Source organism: Glandiceps talaboti, chromosome 8, assembly GCF_964340395.1.
Source record: "Glandiceps talaboti chromosome 8, keGlaTala1.1, whole genome shotgun sequence".
Taxonomy (NCBI): domain Eukaryota; kingdom Metazoa; phylum Hemichordata; class Enteropneusta; family Spengelidae; genus Glandiceps; species Glandiceps talaboti.
Window position 1 is genome coordinate 15,107,297 of NC_135556.1, and position 22,334 is coordinate 15,129,630.

A 22,334-nucleotide genomic window follows, 5' to 3' on the forward strand; every position below is an offset into this window, starting at 1 on the left:
AGATTCCACAAAACACACATTAGTACTTGCACATATTTTAATATGAATGTGTGATATTACTCTGGTAGTTGAGCCTTCAGTTTACTAAGATAGACCCTAGATTTTAGTTACTACTAGGAAGTCAAAAAGTTATATGTGTATAAATGTAGTAAGATGTTACAGTATCAATATTTGGCAATGCTTGCTGCAGACCACTTAGTTAGTGTTTCAATGTATTTGCTTTAGGTCAGTCAAGGGTCCATCTGTTGGTCAGTCAGTCAGTCCAAAGTGTGTACTTCAGTTTGAGCTATACAGTCACACATTTACAAAGTTTTCAGAATCTATGTTGTGATCAATTTTGATTCATACATACTTCATTGGAGGGTCTATGGATAGACACAAACTAAAACTATTGTTCCAACATGTTGATACAACAGTGATGACTTAATCTATTGAATGGATGTTGGTTTATTATACTCTCAACAGGGAGGCCTTGCAGAGTTTTATTGACAGAGTTTCATGAACTTGCAGTGTACTGTTTTAGTATCCAATGTTTACACTATCTTGATCACAGAACAAGAGGAACAATAGAAGAACCACTATCATCCACTTGTGTGATCTACCACATTGACGAACAATATATTTAGTTTGCACCTATCTTAGTAAACCAAAGGCTATGCATATTATCCACTTAATTATCTTGAAATTTGCATAATAATGTGAACAATACAGATGTTTCCTGAGAATTATACTGCTATAGAAGCAATGATGTGGGACACAAAATAATGAAATGATCAAACCATCAACACATGACGTTGTGTCAAAAAAGTTGCTCGTGTGTTGGATTCCTTTCAATAATATTTCAGTGGTTTTGGGTACACAATTTAACCCCTCCCCAGATAAAACACAACATTGTATAAAAAAAAAAGTTAAACAGCAATTTCCTTTTAGCAATGAACTCAAACTTTTGTAATGATTGATCTGTATTTCATTATATGGAGTGAAAATTACTATGTATGATAATTTTCCCAAACGAAGTGTATCATGTAAAATTACCCAAGAAAAAATAAATTGGTATATTACAAATGATTTTGTCTCTGAATTTTATCTTCCTGTACATTGTCTAAAATACATTGATGGTTGTTAACGCAATGTGAGTAAGAATCTCAGAAGTCAATATTAAATTTTTAGTGTTGTATCTATCAAGTTCTGTCATTACAGTGGAAGGCCTTGGTATTGACCTCTCAAAAACATTGTGACATTGTATGTTGCAACCTGGAGTTTACACCCTTTGCTCACATTGAACCATAGATATGTGCAAACAGTAATGATAATGATTTACAAGGGTTTGATAATGCACAAGTAATGTATTGTCACAAGCCAGAGCACAAATATGCTAATAAATATTAACTATGGACAGCCTCTTTAAGGTGATGGGTCTTGGTCCAGTGCTTGAAAAGAGGGTGTGGTTTACAACAATGAAGTAATGATGATCTTTCCCCTAACTACATTCACTGCCTTTTGTTTCTGAGTAGCTTAAAGGCACATGATTCAATCCTTATTTCTTGTATTAGTGCTATTTTATCAGTGGAGACACACGGATTGAATTTGATGTTCATTCTTTTGTTCTAAACCAACTTCTCCTTGATCCCCATCATAACATTGGTCGTTTAGTCCATGAGCAACAAGATTTTAACCACTGCTGCCTCCCAATCAACCAAGATGTACAAATAGTATCTGGTAGAATGAGAAGACACCTTGGTGCACAGTATGGATTTATGCACCTGGGGAGCTGTTATGCTATTACCGGTCTATGCTGGGGCAAATTACCATATAAAATTATATTGGTTAATATTAATAAACCATACAATCAATATATTTCCAATATGAAATGTTGTCATTTTCATGATAATATATTGATGAGAAACTGGACTTTTTGTGTCACATGATTGGACGAATGGCTTACTAATCCAGGTTATGATGAACTCGTCATGACCTCACGTACCCAAGGGTCTAGTTGCCATGACAGCGATAATCAAATCTGGGATGACGTCTCAGACAGATCAAACTGGGCCAATAATAAACGGAAAAAAGAAGTGAACTAAAAACCCGACTTGACCTGGTAAAACTAAAATATTAGCTAGAAGCACCCTTTGAGAAATATTTGTTTACACGTCGATACATGATGATGACAGGGTGATTGAATGAATGGATGACTTCATGGTGCACTGATAGTGGTGCACGGTGATCGACTTTGCACTTTCCACGCCCACTGCGGACAACAATCATAAGTCAGTTTATCAGTGATGGCATTTCCATGCTACTTCCTAACATAGACATTTTCATTTATTAACATCAGAATGTGCCCGCAGAACTACAAGACAATTGTTTCCAACAGATAAAGTCAGTACAATATTGCCCCATTCGTACTGACGTGACCTCGCTGCACGTAGTTTGTGTAACACACGTTGACATCCGGGTAAGTTGTGTCGTAAAACGGTCCATATTTAAAATGTTCATCTATATTCTCACAAAATAATCTCACTGTATTGTAAACAAAACTCAGCTTGAGTCTTCTGACATTTTGTGAAAAGATATCAGATATACATTTCCAAAGGAGGAAGAGAATCTTGACTTTTTATGACTGCCCCCAAGTGGTACGTAACTGTCGTAAGTTCATTACAAAACTCAAAAGTACGATGGCGGCGATTCTAAAGCGTCCGAGCAAAACCGGTAAGTAATACCAGGTATAATATAATGGAAGTACAACCTACATTCGATACTGATTTGTTTTGATTTGATCATTTTCGTATTAACTCAGTCTTAGAGTATTAATACCTGTTTTGTATGGTTTGAGATCCCCAGCCACGTTGAACATAGGCAGTGCGTTTACGTACACATCGATGTCTCACAATCACATATCTAGAGTAGCCTCCCCGCATACACAAGTTTCAGTTAGGGTTTTTGTGCAGAAGAATGTATGTGAAGCCATGATGTTATATCGCATCATTCACAATTTTATGAATATAATTTGATAAATATTGTTATTATGCGTGGTTTTAATTCATACATACATGTAGTTTGTCTCAAATGCTGTAACTCGTAACTTGGGAGTCCAGTTGGCGTTACGTCACAAAATTAATGGGTATATTTAGGATTATAATAAAAAAAATAATAGATACACAAATAATAAATGAATAGGACAACAAAAACATTTTTTTTTCAGTTCAGTTGTTCACAGCATTCAAAAGAGCCATTGACGACTTCCAAATTCCATTAAATGAGTAACTGTCTATTTTGATTTTAGTACGTACCTTGTCTACATCATTGACTGAACTTTGACCCCAGTTTGACCGTTTGACCTTACCAAATAGGGTTAACCTGTGTGAATAATTAATCTCTGAAGACAAACCATAGACAATAGGTAGTGGAGGGGAAATTGTCAAGGACAAACATAACCATCCCAACAGCCACATATCACCAGTCAGGTTTTCTTGCTAATGTCAGGATTTGTTCAATTTTAAGTTTTAAGTTATACCAAACCCAAATATTTTACATACCTTGAGAAGGTTTAATACTTGAAACAGTACTACGGATTTGGATTTTGCAGACCCAAATATTTTTTTAATATTTACCAACATATGTCTAAAATTCAAGAGAAATATCATTGTTTGTGACTGTGTATTTCTTTATATTTTTGTTCTTTTTGTTCACATTCCTTTAAATTTATAGCATTGAGTTTGTTAAATTCAAATCAGTTACTTGAAATGTTTATACTGGAGACAAGACCGGCATCATAATTAAAGCTAACTGATAAGATAGTCACTACTTTCAATACAGTAGTCACATTATATCAATCATTTATATCTGCAGGATTTTGAACAAGCAATCAGCATGTGAACAATTCTCAGAAGTTTGTATTTTGAAAAGAAAGTTTAGTTTTCTTGGTCAAACAACATAAAGAATTACTTTATTTAATATTTTTTAAATACTATGTAATTTTGCTGATAGTCATGATAATAGATATGCAATGAAAACTATTGTAAGTTATCTGTTTGGCATATTATTAGATTTATAATCATAAAAAAAATGTAACAGCAGAAAGACAATATAGCAGTATTATGTCTTCAAGATGTGGTAAAAACCTAGATGTGTGCATGTACATTTTTTTTTGTAGTTTGAACCATAGACCACCCCCACCCACCCACCCACCCAACACCACCACCTCCACCACCACCACCACCACCACCACCACCACCACCACCATAGACACTCCACTTCTCTGTGGGTGGAGGGTCTATGTTGGAACTCAGCACATCAATTGGTTCATGTATGATGTTGTTGTTTTTTTTGTAAGAGAGACATTAAACACATACAAATGTACATAAATAAACTACTGTACTGTTTTGTGTTTTTTATTTACTGGATACACTATGTAACATTGATGTAAATTGATAAAATGATTGTCTTATGTTTTTGATTTTATAGTGTATACATTGCTTAGATCATCCAGTAGATGGTTATCCAGTGATGTTACAACACCTAAAATTACAACCCATTATAGCATAGTACCACGGGAAGGTGATGAAAGATGGAAAGGTAATGAAATCTTATAGTCTGGTATTCATCAAAAATTGTAGTACTTTTGGCACAATTTCTCATTTCAATATGAAAGAAAAAATCTATAAATTAGGCCAAGAATTGTTTCTGGTCAGCATGCATCACTTAAATACCCCAAGTATGTCATGGGGTTCTGTCATAGTACTGACTCCAGCCATGACTGAAAACTTTCAGTGAATACTTAGTATGTATATCTTTGTCTGTAGATGTTGATATGGAGCGGTATGGTGATGAGGCCGATGTAGTAATTGTTGGTGGTGGTCCAGCTGGGTTATCAGCAGCTATAAGACTCAAACAGTTATGTGAAGAGAAAGGCACTGATCTCAGGGTTTGTTTGGTGGAAAAAGCTTCGGAAATAGGTAAGAACTAAGATTTAATCAAAATGCAATAACATGTTCTCAATATTTCTCTTATTTTATTTATTTATTTTATTTATTTATTTATTTATTTATTTATTTATTTATTTATTCATTCATTCATTCATTCATTTATTTATTTTGTGTGTCTGTTATAGAAAAAATGGACATACCTTTAAAATGTTAATGAAAAGTAGGACTCCCTAAACTATAGAAAATATATATAGAAATGTGTAAATATGGGTTATAATGAATTTTGAAACTGCTCTTTATGGTTAGGAAAAAATCATACTTGCTAGAAGTTTGCCCTATAAATAAAAAAAAACAAAATTATTGGGTCAAAATCAGAAAAACTGGTTTTCTTGTAAGTCACAACACAGTATAGGGGAACTTCAAATTGTTGTTGTTCTCAAGAAATTGCTGTGTTTTAGTGGTGCTCCAAATTTGCTTAGAGGGCACACTGCTTACTAGCAGATATAGTGTACATATTTACTAGCGTACTATGAATATATATGTTCCATGATCTTGGCTCAAGTTTTGCATATTTCAGAGAATCGTTGTCACTTGTGGTACCATAACATGAGTGTGATCAATGATAGATAAGATTCTAAACTATAGTGATACATATTATGTATTTCATCAATTGACAGAATTATTGATGAAGGTATCTCATTGGGGAGACCAGTGTTCAATGCAATATTGATAGCAGAGACCTCCTAATATTTTGTGAATTACACAGTAAAGTTTCTCAGTTGCATAGACACTCTGAGATAAAGATAGTATGTTGATATGTTTTCTATGTATATATATATGTAGGTGGACATACTCTATCAGGTGCATGTCTAGAACCCCATGCATTAAATGAACTCATACCAGACTGGAAGGAAAAAGGAGCACCACTTCATACACCTGTAAAAGAAGACAAATTTGGACTACTGACAGAGAAAAGAAGAATACCTATACCAATGCTCCCAGGTATTAAAGTACTTTGAATTGTGATATTGTACGTGTCCATGCTAGAAATGATTTGGTTTCTATCGTGGAGAACGTTTATTATACAGGGATGAATGGGCTGTGTTGATAGTTACAATACAGTGGTTGAATCTGGTATTTATTGTGAACTTGAACATGTCAAGACTAGAAGTGATTTGGTTATTGTGGAAAATATTTATCGTATGTGTGAGTGAGGATATAGGGGCTGGTGTTGGTAGGCACAGGACATTAGCTGAATCATTGTTAGAAAATGAATGAAAGTGTTGAGAAATGGCCCCCGTTTTAGTTCATGTTTCATGATTTTCGTTGTATTATGTGTGTGAATGTGAACGTAGGGACTGTGTAGATAGTTACAGGACAGTGGTGGAATTTGATATTTTATTGTGAATTTGATCATGTCCAGGCGAGAAGTAATTTGGTTATTGTGAAGAACATATACATGTATAGTAGTGTTATATGGATATAGAGGTTGTGTTCGTAGTTACTAGACATTTGCTGGATCAGTCTTAGAAAATAGTAGTCTGTAACTTGTGTAAGGTACGCCGTGACGGGGCACCCTCAAACATCAGGCAACCCCTAGTGAGAGGAGACCGATGAGGGTGAAAGGTCACGGTGTATCTTACAGTCTAAGAAAATAGATGAAAGTGTTAGAAAATGACCCTAACCCCCAATTTTTTTTTCAAGGGGGTTTCAGGAAAGTAGTTACAATGGACTGACAGTCATAGATTCCATGGTACCTTGATATGAAATATTCACAATCAGAAATAACCAGTGTACAACAGGTCTGTTGTACTGTTTTGTGAAAACAGGGGCTGGTACAAAGTCTTTACAGTGTAAAGTAGTGGTCAGTTGTCACAGTGAAACAACAGGAATAGCTGTGAAGAAGCAGTGTGCTATATATTCTGACTTTTCAGAAAAACAAAAGATTCAATACTTTTGTAAGTGGGGGCGGGGCACATTTGAAAAGTCAATCAGCTAAAGTGTGTGCTAGACTTGTTCAATACTGTAGTATACATTTCAAATATTCCATTCTTGACCTGTTGTCATGTTTATTTATTGGTAAAGTTTCCAGAGTCAGGTTGTGTTGATTTATGTTCTTGCTTTGTATGCAAATTATAACTAACATATATATCAAGTTTTATCGCAGCACACTGGCATATGATCAGTTTGTATGTTAAATGCTCTCTGTATGAACTGTGCACAACAAGTGGAAATTATGTGTCATTCTGAATTGTACTTGAGCTTGAGCTATCTCCTTAATAATGCTGTACACTCCTCACATTATATCACAATATAATGAGGGGCAAGATCAATAGTTCAATGTAGGATAAAAGACTAAATTCTTTTACTGGGGGGTGAGGGGGGGGGGGGGGTTGAGCCATTTTACTTCTCATCATACAAAAATCAATTTTATTTATTTTTTAATGGAATCTGTTTCAAGTTTGTATCCCAAATATTGAAAAATGGAAGAATTTTCGCTATAGTAAATGCATGGCACTAAAATACATTAAATTGTCAAAAATCGAACTATTTTATTCCTCACTACATAGTGTTTTTGTATTCATAGCACTACATACTACTACACAGATTTAAAATTGTTTTGCTGTCTGAAACGATTTTGCAATTTTGGCCAATTTAGAATGGGGGGGGGGGGGGGGGGTGTGAAACCTAAATTAAGATTTCAGTTTTTTTATCCTACATTGAACTATTGATCTCGTCCCTAAACATATTATGTTCACAGTTGCAGTACCACATACGTACAACACCCAAAAGTAAAATGAGTGTTTGTGTTAAAATTGTGTTATCATCAATTTGTAACTCCACCACTCTATTCCATCTTTCAAACACCTTTACACATACCAAACACTTCCATGTTTCCGTAAACATATGACCAAAATGTTTTCTTTGTTTTTATCGCTCAACTTACCAGACAAGAATACACAAACAAACAAACAAACATCTGACTCTCCATCTATTCTCTTCCATACATACAAGACAGTACATTGCCAATGAATACTAAAAATTTCAATCATGTTTGCATCAAAGCAAATAGACTAACACATTGCATTGTTATTTATTTGTCTGTTGCTTCAAGTCTTTTTTTCCACAGGTGTTATAGAATTGCTTATTGCATGATGACATTATTGTTGGTGTACATGTCATGAAAGAACACAGACAGGAGTAAGAGTGGGTTCATTCCCTCTTTTAGAAGACAACACAGGTTTGGATAGTTTCTTAAAAGAAGGTGACCTTCCCAACGTTATGTTGTGTGAGTTTGATGGCATTGTACTTGTAACTGGTGTGCTTGCTGGGTTGGCTTCAGGAGGGTGCTACAAGTCGAGCCTGATTGCTTGGATATCATTAGCAGTTTTTGAATTAAATGAGCCCTGCTTTATGCAGGTGAAACCCACTGATTGCCTTAAAATTATTGATTTATGAAAATTCTGTACGTCAACTTTGACCGTAAGTGCCCTACTATGTTTTTTTACATCTAAAAGTCACAAAAGTTTGATATTAAATGAGTGTACACAAATGAGACATTTGATTGGTTCTCAAATAATTCAAAGGATTTCATTTTGATATTAACATGTTCTTTTTTCGTGATAAGCCAATATATGACAAAATTCATTGTCAAATTATTATTTTTGATAAAACCAATAAGGGTCAAATGGTAAAATTTAATATTACTGCAAATTTTGACAATTACAGAGTCAGTGGTTTGATTCACCTTATCGTCAATTTGGATGGTGTGTCTGAATTCCTACAGCTTTGCATGTATGTTGAAACTAAAAGCAAGCTTAGCACCCTTCTGTGTATGGCATTGCCCAAGAAGTTCCCCAGTTATGCAACAAGGAACTAACATTGCAGCAGACCCTCCATCTTTCCTTCCCATAGGTCTTCCGATGAACAACCATGGTAATTACATCGTGAGACTAGGCAACTTGGTCAAGTGGTTAGGAGAGCAAGCTGAAGCCCTCGGTGTTGAGATTTATCCAGGTTATCCTGCAAGTGAGGTACGTACATTGCAAAAAATAAAAAATAAATGTGAAAAGTTTGTTATTGTATGTAAATTAACAAACACTTTTACACATTTATTAATATTTTGCAATTTATTGAATTACAAACAAAGACTTGGCATATGTTGTTTCATTTTGATTTTTCAAGTAGGAAGCCATAATAAAATTGCTTATATATTAAAAATACGAAATAAATACCCAATCCATATGGCTGCTTCAACAAGCTTTTATTCTAGAACATCAGAATTACAATGTAGAATTTTGTAGAATGATCACTAATCTTTCTCCATTCCATAGGTTCTTTTCCATGAAGATGGCAGTGTCAAGGGAATAGCTACTTCTGATGTAGGAATTGCTAAGGATGGTTCACCTAAGGTAGGATTGGTTGTCCTCTCAAACTTAGCAATCTCACCATATTAATAAGTTCTGATAATTGCTGTCATTCTTCTTGGCTATAAATCACCAGCATAGACTGAAAGTGTTGCCATAGATTACACCACTATTGTAGAGATCTTGGTCAAAAATTTGACTGTGTTTCGCATCAATTAATTTTCAGGAACTCAAGTTATAGCTGCATTTTGTTGACTGCTTCATGTATGGCCATATGATTTAGCCCTCAATTTTCCTCATCTGGGGCGCCCTCGTGTGACACTTTTGAAAATCACTGCAAGATGGGTAACTGATATATGACACATTGCAAGACTTCATCTTTATTGTGAATTATATTATAGCATTACCAATTCCAGTGAATTTTGTGACGTCATCGATGTACATTATTACTGATAATGTACTCCGTTATTGGGCATTGCGGCCCCGGAACGAGCATAACAATACAAGCTTTTTTGTTCTGTTTCTTCATACGACTAGGTATTTTTTCGAAATGCATGTTGTTACTTATGATTGTCATTTCTACTGTTTAAAAATACAACGCATTCATGAAACAAATTTGTGTTCACAGCAGTTCATTGGAGTGTATATGTGTGTGTACGTGTATGTACGTACGTGTGTCGCTATGATTAGTATTCAGCTTCCAGGCCGAACATGGCCGACGATGTTCAGCGCTGTGTATATTATACGTTGTTTTGCGTTTCTCGGTCTACAAATTCACTGGAATTGGCAAAACTATAAAATAATAACAATAATGTACGTCCTCCTAGTCCATAATGGATGAAAGCAAACTTTGAACGACATAATGGGCGAGGCGACAGCCGCGCCCATTATGGAGTGCAAAGTTTGCTTTCGTCCATTATGGGCTGGGAGGGCGTACATTATTGTTTAAATATACAGAACTACAGTACAACATTGAATATTTTGCAATGGAAGGATTTGAATACTTACCACTAAGTATTGGACTCATTAATATGTTGCTTTGATTCAATAGGAAACATTTGAACGTGGTATGGAACTTCATGCCAAAGTCACAATATTTGGGGAAGGTTGCCATGGTCACCTAGCCAAACAACTTTATAAAAAACTTGATTTACGTAAAGACTGCCAACCACAGACCTATGCTATAGGAATCAAAGAGGTAAGATCTCAGGCCTTAAGTTTCATCAACATATTTTGTAAGAAATTGGATACTAGTACATCACAGGAAAGGCGAATTTATTCAAGAAGTCGATGTACTTGTGAAGTAACAAATGTACAATTTGTATCAGTTGACATGAAACTCTCTTCCTCGCTGTTTTATCTAGAATGTGTTGGTTCTTTTTGCATTACGGTAGTCCATATAAGTAAAAGCTTGTGTATTATCACATGGCTTTTGATTTGATGAGTTTGTTCATCTCATTCTATAAAGCATATACTCCCAAACGAAATCCCAGTGCAGGTGATACAGTTCATAGCTTTCCAGTATAAGTGTTTGATGAACCGATCTACCTAACCTTTTAAGATAGTGAATGGCTATTTCAAATTTCATGTGGTGAGAAGATAGACCTAGTGTGTTTACTACACATAAGGAATACTCTTAATCAAAATTTGCCTTGGTGGCGCTCTACTTCCTGTCTGTGTATACCTTGGGGGGTACACATGGTATAGGTTACTCAGTTAATCACAGCGCACTGCTGCTTTCCTTGATGTCTGAGCAATGCAAAAAACATTCCTGATATAGATTTCTACAGAATACTAAGGAACAAAGCGGTACAATGAGGTGATGATACCCCCAATTTGAGCGAGGGCGTTGTATTCTCAATTTCCTGTTTGCAGTCTGTAATGGCCTGTTAGAAATGATATCCCAGCAGGTAGTTTTCAAATCTATCAATTCTCTGTACCAGCAATAACATTTTATTTTGATTTATAGGTATGGGAAATAGATCCTGCAAAACACTTTCCAGGCCGAGTTGAACATACTGTAGGATGGCCATTGGTAAGTACTCTTGTAAACCCCAATTCAGGCATTGTCCATCGTCCATCGAGGGTGGGAGTGGGGGTGGGGTATTACAATGGTTTCTATGTGTCTGTGCAGAGCCACTAATCACACCAAAATAAAATATTTACCTTCTCTCTATGAATATTTGTTTAACGTTGATATTTCAGTGATTTGGGTTAATTTTATTCTCTCATAACTTTGCTGTGCATGAAATGACATTTGAAAATGACAATGTAACGTGAAGTACTGTATAATTTTTAAACCTCCCCCCCCCCCCCAAAAAAAAAAAAGGCTTATAGGACCATTCTTTTGTTCAGGACAGTTTTTCTATAGCTCTAACAGACAACTGGTTTTCAGGCCTAAATTTGAATCCTAATCCAAACTGCACCTTCTGAAGCTAAATGACTTTCTGTTAGCAGTACCAGTGATAACGACATGTGTATTTATTTCTCTCACAGAATCGTACTACATACGGAGGATCCTTTCTCTATCACCTTGATGAGGGCAGTCCAATGATATCGCTAGGATTTGTAGTCGGGTTAGACTACACTAATCCATACATCAGTCCATTTAAAGAGTTCCAACGGTTCAAACATCATCCAACAATTCAACCAACCTTAGAAGGTGGAAAGAGAATATCATACGGTGCTAGGGCTCTCAATGAGGGAGGTTTTCAGGTGAGGTTACGATCCCATTTTGTAGGTCCACACTTTCTTTACCTCATTTCAAAGAGTAAAGAGAGAATACCATACACTGTTAGTGTCCTCATGAGGGAGGTTTTCAGGTAAAAACACCATCCCATACTTTAGTTCCACACTTTCTGTGCCTCATTTCAAAGGATGGATCGAGAATGCCATACTCTGTGTGTGCTTGTGCCCTCAACGATTGAGGTTTTCAGATAAGGCTATTAACCCATACTGTAGTTCTACACTTCCTATACCTAATTTCAAAAGATTGCAAGAGAATATTGTGACGATGCTAGGGCCCTCAATGGGGAAGGTTTTCAGAGAAGACCATCAGCAATATGCATTCCCAACTCCCCATCCCTGTCCCACCCTTGCCTATAAGAGGTCAATCATGAGTACAAGAATAAAACTAATACTGGTCAAAAAATATGTGTGATGTATTGATGTAATACGATATCACATGTTTCACCTGCTATTGTTGTATTTCACTTGAAATTGCAGTCACCAATACTGTGGTCAAACATGTGAATGCACAGATGTTGCACTGATCTAATTTACTTTATTTTTGTCACTTGAGGGTGTAAGGGTAGAGATACTGTAACTGTAATATTAAAATGGTGCTAATAGTTGGTAAACACTACTGTGGCTTTAACCATCTCTTATGACCTACTAATATTGTACAAGATATGGCAATCTAACTGTTGTGTTTTATACAGATGATATGTAGTAGCCTCTCTGTGTACCTAGAATTAAGATATAGCCACTTCGAATCGCAACATTGCAATTTCAGAATCTGTCCTCTTGATTTTGAAAAATATTGACTTGGTTGGAGATAAGTTTTTGTTTGTTTGTTAATTCCTGGCTCTCATTTCCAAGGATGTGTTTTGATTGGCTGTTGTCCAGGTGTTATTGATGCAATGAATACTAAAAATATATTCATGATTTATTCCAGTCTATCCCTAAGTTGGCATTCCCAGGTGGAGTACTGATTGGTTGTAGTCCTGGCTTTATGAATGTACCCAAGATCAAAGGAACACACACCGCAATGAAAAGTGGCATGATTGCTGCTGAAAGTATCTTTGAAAAACTTACCAACGAGAATTTGACATCTGAAACGCAAGGTAGGAAACTTATGCATGGGGAATCTGATAACAGAAACTCAAGGTAGGAAAATTATGGGGGAATCTGAGACCAGAAACACAAGGTTGGAAAATTATTGGGGGATCTGATAACAGAAACACAAGGTAGGAAAATTATGGGGGGAATCTGATAACAGAAACACAAGGTAGGAAAATTATGGGAATCTGAACAGAAACTCAAGGTAGGAAAATTATCGGAATTTGAGAACAGAAACACAAGGTCGAAAAATTATTGGGGGAATCTGATAACAGAAACACAAGGCAGGGAACTTATGGGGAATCTGATGACAGAAACACAAGGTAGGAATCTTATGGGGAATCTGAGAACAGAACTCAAGGTGGGGAATCTTATATGGAAGTCAGAGAACAGAAACTGAAGGTAGGAAAATTATGGGGAATCTGATAACAGAAATGTGAGGTAGGAATCAAATGGGGAATCTGATATCAGGAACACAAGGTAGGAATCAAAATTGAAAGTAATGTTTGATCAGTATATTAAAGGTGGTGGCTTCTTTTAATACCATATCCCAAATGCCATTGTTTAATGCAAAACAGCGCCCTCAGTGGCTGAATGTGAAAGTTTTATCCAAGGCCAATGTGTGTGTTGTTTGTTTTTTGTTTACAACTAACCAAGCAAGTGGAGGGACAAGGTTTGATAGACAAATACAAAGAGTGTGTCATAAATTATCATTGTGATTAGAATGCTACTGTTAGTTTTTGTATTGTTACGGGTACAGTTGTCTCCTTCGTGACACCGTACATGAGAACATGCATTTAGCACAAGAACTATAAATAATAGTGTCTCATGAAAACCAACCATCTGTTATACAAAAGGTAGTAATTTACAGTCAAACAGATGTGCACCCACAGCCTTGCCATAAATTCCTTAATAGCAGACTATCTTCAAACAAATAGTTTACCCAGCCTATGAACCTGCACCCAAACCCGCCTACCCTATCAGCCAACCCTCAACATTACAATATTCCACCTTTATCATGGCATAGTCATATGTGATACAGAGATACAAAGTGATACAACATTTGAAAATAACTTCATTTTGTTTCCAACCCAATATTTTTTTTGGAAAGTTGAAAAGTTTATGTCTAATGTGTCCTTGTAAATATATCTGACAACATACAAAATATTACCCTGGTAGTTTTCTAAGATAGACACAAACGAAAACTATTGTCGCAACATGTTGATGCAACAGTGATAAGCTATTGAATGGATGTTGGTTTAATTAAACTTAAGTCTCAGTAGAGAGGCATCTCTGAAAACTAGTTTATTTAGAGTTCCGTGAACTTACAGTGCTGTTTTGGGACTTCCAATGTTTATACTATGTTGATCACATGGCGATTAGAATCGCAAAACAGAGGAACTGCTATCACCCACTTGTGTAATCTACTACCTTGAGAACAATAGATTTAGTTTGTGTCTATCGTAGTAAACCGAAGGCCAAATTACCAGTGTCATATTTTGGATGGTTTAATATGATCTTACATATGATTAGTAACTGTACAAGTATCATATTTAACCATATTTAACCCATGTGTGTGTTTTCATCACCCATCCAGGTATATGTGTGAATGAATATGAAAGCAGTATAAAGAACAGTTGGATTTGGAGTGAATTGAAACAGGTCAGAAATGTGCGACCATCATTCCACACTCCACTAGGTGTCTATGGAACTATGGCATACACTGGACTCTTTGTGTACTTGTTACGAGGAAAGGAACCATGGACAATGAAACACAAATGTAAGATTTCAACATGTGCTAAGTATTTTATTGAGGTATTAACATTGTAAGAGCCCCTTCATTCCACCAAGGTGTGTAATAAGTTATATTTTGAACTGTATCGAACCCCTTCATGCACCAAGGTGTGTAATAAGGTATATTTAGTCCCCGCGGACGAAGTCCGGAACGGGGACTTATGGATTGGGTTCCGTCTGTCCGTCCGTCCGTGCGTCCGTCCGTCCGTCTGTCTGTCCGTCCGTCCGTCCGCAGCCGTTTCTTGGAGATGCCTGTACCGATTTTTTTCAAACTTGGTACAGGGGCAACATGCTATGGCATACATATGCATGTCAATTTGTTTTATGATACGATCCAATATGGCCACCTAGCAGCCATTTTGTTAGCGAATTTTCCCTGTCTAAAGCCATAACTCAGACATGCTCACACAGATCTCATTCAGAGTTGGTATTAGGACAGTGTTCTATGGCATATATGTGCATATTCATTGTTGTCATGATACGATCCAATATGGCTGCCTGGCAGCCATTTTGTTTGTGAATTTTCATGTCCAAAGCCATAACTTAGACATGCTTGAACAGATCTCATTCAAAGTTGGTATTAGGACAGTGTGCTATGACATACATGTGCATATCCATTTTCATTGTGATACGATCCAATATGGCTGCCTGGCAGCCATTTTGTTTGCAAATTTTCCATGTCCAAAGCCATAACTCAGACATGCTTGAACAGATCTCATTCAAAGTTGGTATTAGGACAGTGTTCTATGACATACATGTGCATATCCATTTTCATTGTGATACGATCCAATATGGCTGCCTGGCAGCCATTTTGTTTGCAAATTTTCCATGTCCAAAGCCATAACTCAGACATGCTTGAACAGATCTCATTCGAAGTTGGTATTAGGACAGTGTTCTATGACATACATTTGCATATCCATTTTCGTCATGATACGATCCAATATGGCTGCCTGGCAGCCATTGTTTTGTGAATTTTCCATGTCCAAAGCCATAACTCAGACATGCTTGAACAGATCTCATTCAGAGTTGGTATTAGGACAGTGTTCTATGACATACATTTGCATATCCATTTTCATATTGATATGATCCCCCATACCCGACCAATCCTTTATTGCTGTAGGCATGTTCCATGTTGACAAGCAGACACAACATATCTAAGTCTGTTTGATTTAGGTTCACAAGTGTTGTTGCGTGATCAGAGTAGTGCTAATTCCTTAAAACCCAATCATAGCGGGGACTATGTCATTCTCAATGGCTTGTTTGATCTGTACCGAGCTCCTTCAATTCACCAAGGTGTGTAATAAGGTATATTTTGAACTGTATCGAACCCCTTCATGCACCAAGGTGTGTAATAAGGGATATTTTGAACTGTACCGAGCCCCTTCATGTACCAAGGAAACTTAACCTTTTTTGGGGGGAAAGAGGGGTTTTTTTTTTAAAAGTTAGTTAAGGCCTAATAAAAAAATTGTGTGGGTCTGATTACACTTAATTTTAGAATAGGTATATTATGCTCAATTTTAGAAGGTAGATTTTTTTTTCTGTATGTGCGTGTCTAGTTCAGGTAGTTATGTTTTCCATTGTTTTCCATAATGTCTGTGTTATTGGATTCTTCTCATCAGATGTACAGCCATTACAGATTGGAAGAACAGTTTTATATTGTCTTTTCAAGTTGATGTCAGTTTCCGCATCGACCATTTCTTGCGAGACTTCACAATGTTCACAATTTTATTATTTTTTTCTTGAATACGTAAAAAAGGATTTAGGGTCGGCATGCAAAACTAATTGGGGTAGGGTAACTGGAACCACACAATTTTTTTTTACGCCTAACTACACATACAAGACATGCTTTTTACAATTTACCAATGACAATTGTAAAAGGTCTCATTTACATGACAATATATACCAGTAATGTTATTTGCTACTCAGTAGCATTGTATATTTGTGTCCCAGACCCCCAAATAAATGTTTGGTTTGTTGTACCATACTGTTACATGGATTTTAAAAGCATTGTCATGTACAGTGTAGAGTGCAAGCAAATAGTGATGAATTCAAGGAATGCTTCCAACGTTAACTTGAAAAAAAAAAATGTATGTATAGTAATAATATGAACTGTTCTAGAAGATGACATGCTGTCATTAACTGTGGTTTCAATACTTTTAAATACCCCAGTATTAGATGGCTGTTGTAGCAACAACTTGTTATTTACAGTCAGATGTGTTGACTTAATTAATTTAGATGTTTGGTTGTGACATGCAACAACTTGTTGTGGTGGGTGTTACCTTTGAGATAAGGTAAGCTAGAAATCTGTAAAGTGTAACCTTGATGTGTCAACAAACATGATGTTGATCTGTAAAGATTATTGCAGCCCAGCATAGCAGACACTAGTCTAATGTTGATCTGTAGAGACTATTAGATAGTAGCCCAAGGTAGCAGACACTAGTCTAATGTTGATCTGTAGATACTATTAGATAGTATCGCAAGGTAGCAGACACTAGTCTAATGTTGATCTGTAAAGATTATTGCAGCCCAGCATAGCAGACACATCTAATGTTGATCTGTAGAGACTATTGGGGTGACCCTTTGTTTTTCTGTTGCTCATTATCCGACCGACCCCAAAAAATAAAAAAATATTTTTATTTTCACCCGTCCTTAATATTTTGTGGAACGGCGCCCTCTCTGGCATGATTAAGCAAGTATCTGGATTGTCTATGTCATCAAAGTCATGGTGACGATGACAACCCTTGTTCACAAACAGAGCATTTCTTTCATGATAGAAGTTATTCAGGTAGGAGATGAGAACATGCCAATTGTGTAGAAAAACTGGGACAGGGCTTGTTACCAGGAATCCAATAAAAAGAAGATAGAGAGGAGGAAAAGGAGAGACAGAGAAACATGGAGAAGATGATTTTTTCTTCTTTTTTTTCAATCTACTGACCCATAGTTGCCATGAAAAAGTAATGAGAAACATTTTTTTTTAAAAATAGGGTCACTCTTAGATAGTAGCCCAAGGTAGCAGACACTAGTCTAATGTTGAACTGTATGGACTATTGCAGTCCAGGATAGCAGACACCAGTCTAATGTTGATCTGTATAGACTATTAGATAGTAGCCCAAGGTAGCAGACACTAGTCTAATGTGGATCTGTATAGACTATTGCAGCCCAGGATAGCAGACACTAGTCTAATGTTGATCTGTAAAGACTATTGCAGCCCAGGATAGCAGACACCAGTCTAATGTTGATCTGTATAGACTATTAGATAGTAGCCCAAGGTAGCAGACACCAGTCTAATGTTGATCTGTATAGACTATTAGATAGTAGCCCAAGGTAGCAGACACTAGTCTAATGTGGATCTGTATAGACTATTAGATAGTAGCCCAAGGTAGCAGACACCAGTCTAATGTTGATCTGTATAGACTATTAGATAGTAGCCCAAGGTAGCAGACACCAGTCTAATGTTGATCTGTATAGACTATTAGATAGGAGCCCAAGGTAGCAGACACTAGTCTAATGTGGATCTGTAAAGACTATTGCAGCCCAGGATAGCAGACACTAGTCTAATGTTGATCTGTAAAGACTATTGCAGCCCATGATAGCAGACACTAGTCTAATGTTGATCTGTAGAGACTATTAGATAGGAGCCCAAGGTAGCAGACACTAGTCTAATGTTGATCTGTAAAGACTATTGCAGCCCAGGATAGCAGACACCAGTCTAATGTTGATCTGTAAAGACTATTGCAGCCCATGATAGCAGACACTAGTCTAATGTTGATCTGTAGAGACTATTAGATAGGAGCCCAAGGTAGCAGACACTAGTCTAATGTTGATCTGTAAAGACTATTGCAGCCCTGGATAGCAGACACTAGTCTAATGTAATCTTTTCATCAAACCAAATCAAATTACTGTTAAAATCCAACAAGGTGTAATATGTTTACTCTGGTTACAATGCCTTGTTGTCAGACTTTTGAAGACTGAGTGGTAAACTCACTGTTTCTAATTGATTAGAATCTTCAATTACTTAATGAGTAATTACCTCTATAGCAATTGAGTACTACCTAACTTGGCAAACATGTAACTTTCTGTTCTACATCAAGTGCATTCCTGTGGGTAAGAATGTACAACTGTGAACCTAATAGATGTGCATTTGTATTCAAGTTAGGGAGTCAGGAGTAGGGATAGGAATATGGTTAGACTCCCTAGTATACGTACGGTAACCATGGTATGTATCATTGACAAGAATGTAGAACAATGGACTGATTGTACAATAGATACACATTTGTATTCAAGCTAGGGAGTTACAGTTGGTTCAGCAATAGGGTGAGACTCCCTAAAATAATCCTGATTTGTGGTGATTTCGATGTAGCCCGGAGAATTGGCTATCTCAGACACAAAAAATAGCCAAATAGTCTCTGGGCTACCTTCAATCAGTTGACCATGTGTCCCCAGGGATTCCTGTATAGCATAATGGAGGAATAGCGATGTTTTTCGCATTCAATAAAACCCGCAGATGTGTGTTTGTACAGTGGAAACTGTAAGTTACAATGGAATGGTTCTGTTTGTACAAGAGGTCTGGTTAGTTTAGGGGTGTGTTTGATTTTAATAGTCAAATAAAATGTATAACGAACAAATAACAAATTGTCCAAATGTATTCCCTTAGTTTCAAAGGTAAATAAAAGAAGGAATTCTTATAAAAGTAGTGGTAGTATATAGTGACAAGAGACCTTTTATTAAGTCAAATTTAACCATACCCAGTACACATTCTGGTACAACACTGGCAAGTTAAAGAGAACAGATACCGTGTGAATTCACTATGTTTAAGAAAAACTTGGATGTGAAAAGAGAGAAAATGCACTGTTTCATTCACTTTCACTTATCAGCACGGAGATGGCATGGATCGATCAGAACCTATGTGGAAGTGACATATAGGCCTTGTTAAGCTACTTCTGTTAAAATATGCTGTTGACTGTTTCTATTAGAGTAATTGTGTTAATATAGTTATCCAGGTAGGCCTGGAATGGAGTGGGGGTGGGGGGTACTCCCAATACTTTCATAGGGGGGTGTGCAACCCAAGTTGAAAACATCTACCCATGTATAAGCCAACAAATAGACCCATTGTTAGGGAGTTCCAGTCACAAATACATCCATAGTTAAGGACTAGTATGGCATCCCCCGGGTTGCATTGCATCAAGTATATCACGGATTGTTGTGAGAGAAAAATCTTGAGGAAAATCTTCCAGTCATTTACCTTTATTCTGTTGGTGTGAAGATTTTTCTAAAGCATGGGGAGGTTCGCTATCTTATCAACCCCATGACAAGGAAATTTTCAGATGAAAAATTTACCCATGTTTAGGGATTACTTCATGAAAAGGTGACCCATTTGAGCGGCACATACCCATACACCTTTCTATGGGAGTAAATCCCCCCCCCCTCCCTCCCAGGGGTACGTCATCCTCAGCCACTGATGTCAGACCTGGATAGATCTCATGTTGGGTGCAAACACACACAGTAAAAATAAGAAATATCAGCTTCTGGATTGTTCTTGGTGGTCTTATCTTCCCAATGAGTGTCAACTACTATTTAGATGTTTTTTGTGTTAACAATACTTTGTGGTATTAGTATAACACAAGTTGAATTCATTCTGTACTGACAGTTTGATTTATCCATCATTTGTTGGCAGGTATTGATGCAGAATCTTTGAAACCAGCAGCTGAATGCAAACCAATAGAATATCCCAAACCAGACAACGAGATCAGTTTTGATCTATTGAGTTCTGTCGCTCTCAGTGGTACAAACCATGAACATGACCAACCAGCACATCTTACACTAAGAGATGACAGTGTACCTGTCAATAGAAACCTAGCCATCTATGATGGTCCAGAACAAAGGTTTTGTCCAGCAGGTGAGTGCTTGTAATATACAGCTTTAAAAAAAAGTGGAACTATGCTGAAGTGGATTTTATCTTATGCCTAGGGGAACCAGAAAAGTCATTTTTACCAATCCTGTGACCTCGCTTAAGTAGATTAATGAAAATTAACAAATCTGGCTGAGAAGAGCTGTGCTGTACACCATTCTGGGAATTAAACAAAAGGAGGTCTACAGGTTCTGAAACAGTGCCCACACAAGATTGAGGCCAATTGTGAGAATGAAAAGGAGCACCTAACATTGCTAATTTCCCACAATGCTTTGTTCCAGTGTACAGCAGGCTTCTGTTCAGGCTTACCAAGCTTACATGCATACACCAATTACATGCATTATATTTCTTTTTATCTCTTGCTTTCTCTCTGTAGGTGTCTATGAATACGTGCCCGTGGAAACTGGAGATGGACAAAGACTTCAAATTAACGCCCAAAATTGTGTCCACTGCAAAACCTGTGACATCAAAGATCCTAGTCAGAACATTAACTGGGTTGTACCTGAAGCTGGTGGTGGACCAGCTTACAGTGGGATGTAGTGCTACTTCATTCTGTGACTGACTGATCTCTCTCTCTCTCTCTCTCTCTCTCTGGACCATCATACAATGGGATATAGTACTACCTCATTCTGTGACTGCTCTTTTTTTGACCATCATACAATGGGACACTGTGCTTCCTTGTTCTGTGACTGCCCAGTTTTTGGACCATCATACAATGGGATGTAGTAATACCTCCTACAGTGAATTCGTAGTTTTGAATAATATTGTACAGTCAATGAACATTCTTCAATTCAAGCAAATCCTTTGGTGAATACAAATTTGTCACTTTTTTTTGGAAGAGGAAAGACATGGAGATTTAGGTGGACTCTATAAATAACAGTTTTCTGGTTCTGTGGATTACTTGTCATACATGGAATGAGTGTGACTATCATTATCAGCATAATGGTGTTATTTGCACGACCTATATGTACTTCTAAATCAAAGAATTCCTTTTTGTAAAGAAACCCCCCTAAAAATTGGTGAATTGTATTATTTTACCATCAGGTAATTTGAAAAGAAATTAAAGACTAAAGACCGTTTGTCAGTTATTTTAATTATTGGGTGAATAAATAGTGATGAGGTTCATATCATTTCATGATTTCACTTCAAATCAAATCACTTGTATTATATCATACTCAAGCCAAGTTATTGTCTTTGAACAGAAAATATGGATTTTATACCCTGGTTGTAGTACGGTCACGACAACCTGTATTTACATCACTGGTTTTGTGGTGCTCGAAATATGAGTCCAAACTTTCCATATCACCATTATTTTTCCCGATTTTTCATCAATTATGCTTGAGGAGGTATAACCATAATATTCACCAATATTTTACTTCATTCAGCTGGATAATTGATTTAGCCAAAATTGGACAAATGATCGCCCCAAAATAAGAAAGCTATGTTTTCATGAATTAAGTTCAGTGTCCAACCATTTACATATTCTCCATAATGGTA

The 22,334-nt window shown here is 36.6% G+C and overlaps 1 protein-coding gene across 1 annotated transcript; it reads left to right on the plus strand.

Moving 5' to 3' along the window:
- Window positions 1-2,677: 2,677 nt before the first annotated feature.
- On the plus strand, window positions 2,678-21,932 carry LOC144438605 (electron transfer flavoprotein-ubiquinone oxidoreductase, mitochondrial-like). The gene is made up of 13 exons (XM_078127702.1): window positions 2,678-2,712; window positions 4,468-4,578; window positions 4,806-4,958; window positions 5,772-5,930; window positions 8,844-8,962; window positions 9,263-9,340; window positions 10,347-10,493; window positions 11,265-11,330; window positions 11,792-12,010; window positions 12,972-13,140; window positions 14,733-14,915; window positions 20,604-20,825; window positions 21,214-21,932. Exons 1-13 carry the CDS (start codon window positions 2,679-2,681, stop codon window positions 21,375-21,377), a joined length of 1,824 nt encoding a protein of 607 aa, XP_077983828.1. The 5' UTR covers window position 2,678; the 3' UTR covers window positions 21,378-21,932.
- The last annotated feature ends 402 nt before the right edge of the window (window positions 21,933-22,334 follow it).

Excerpts from the sequence above, each read along its gene's own strand:
- LOC144438605 (XM_078127702.1), top strand. The coding sequence starts at position 2,679 with ATGGCGGCGATTCTAAAGCGTCCGAGCAAAACCG. Across the intron at positions 4,579-4,805 it reads AGGTGATGAAAGATGGAAAG|ATGTTGATATGGAGCGGTAT; the intron begins GTAATGAAATCT and ends CTTTGTCTGTAG. Across the intron at positions 4,959-5,771 it reads GGAAAAAGCTTCGGAAATAG|GTGGACATACTCTATCAGGT; the intron begins GTAAGAACTAAG and ends ATATATATGTAG.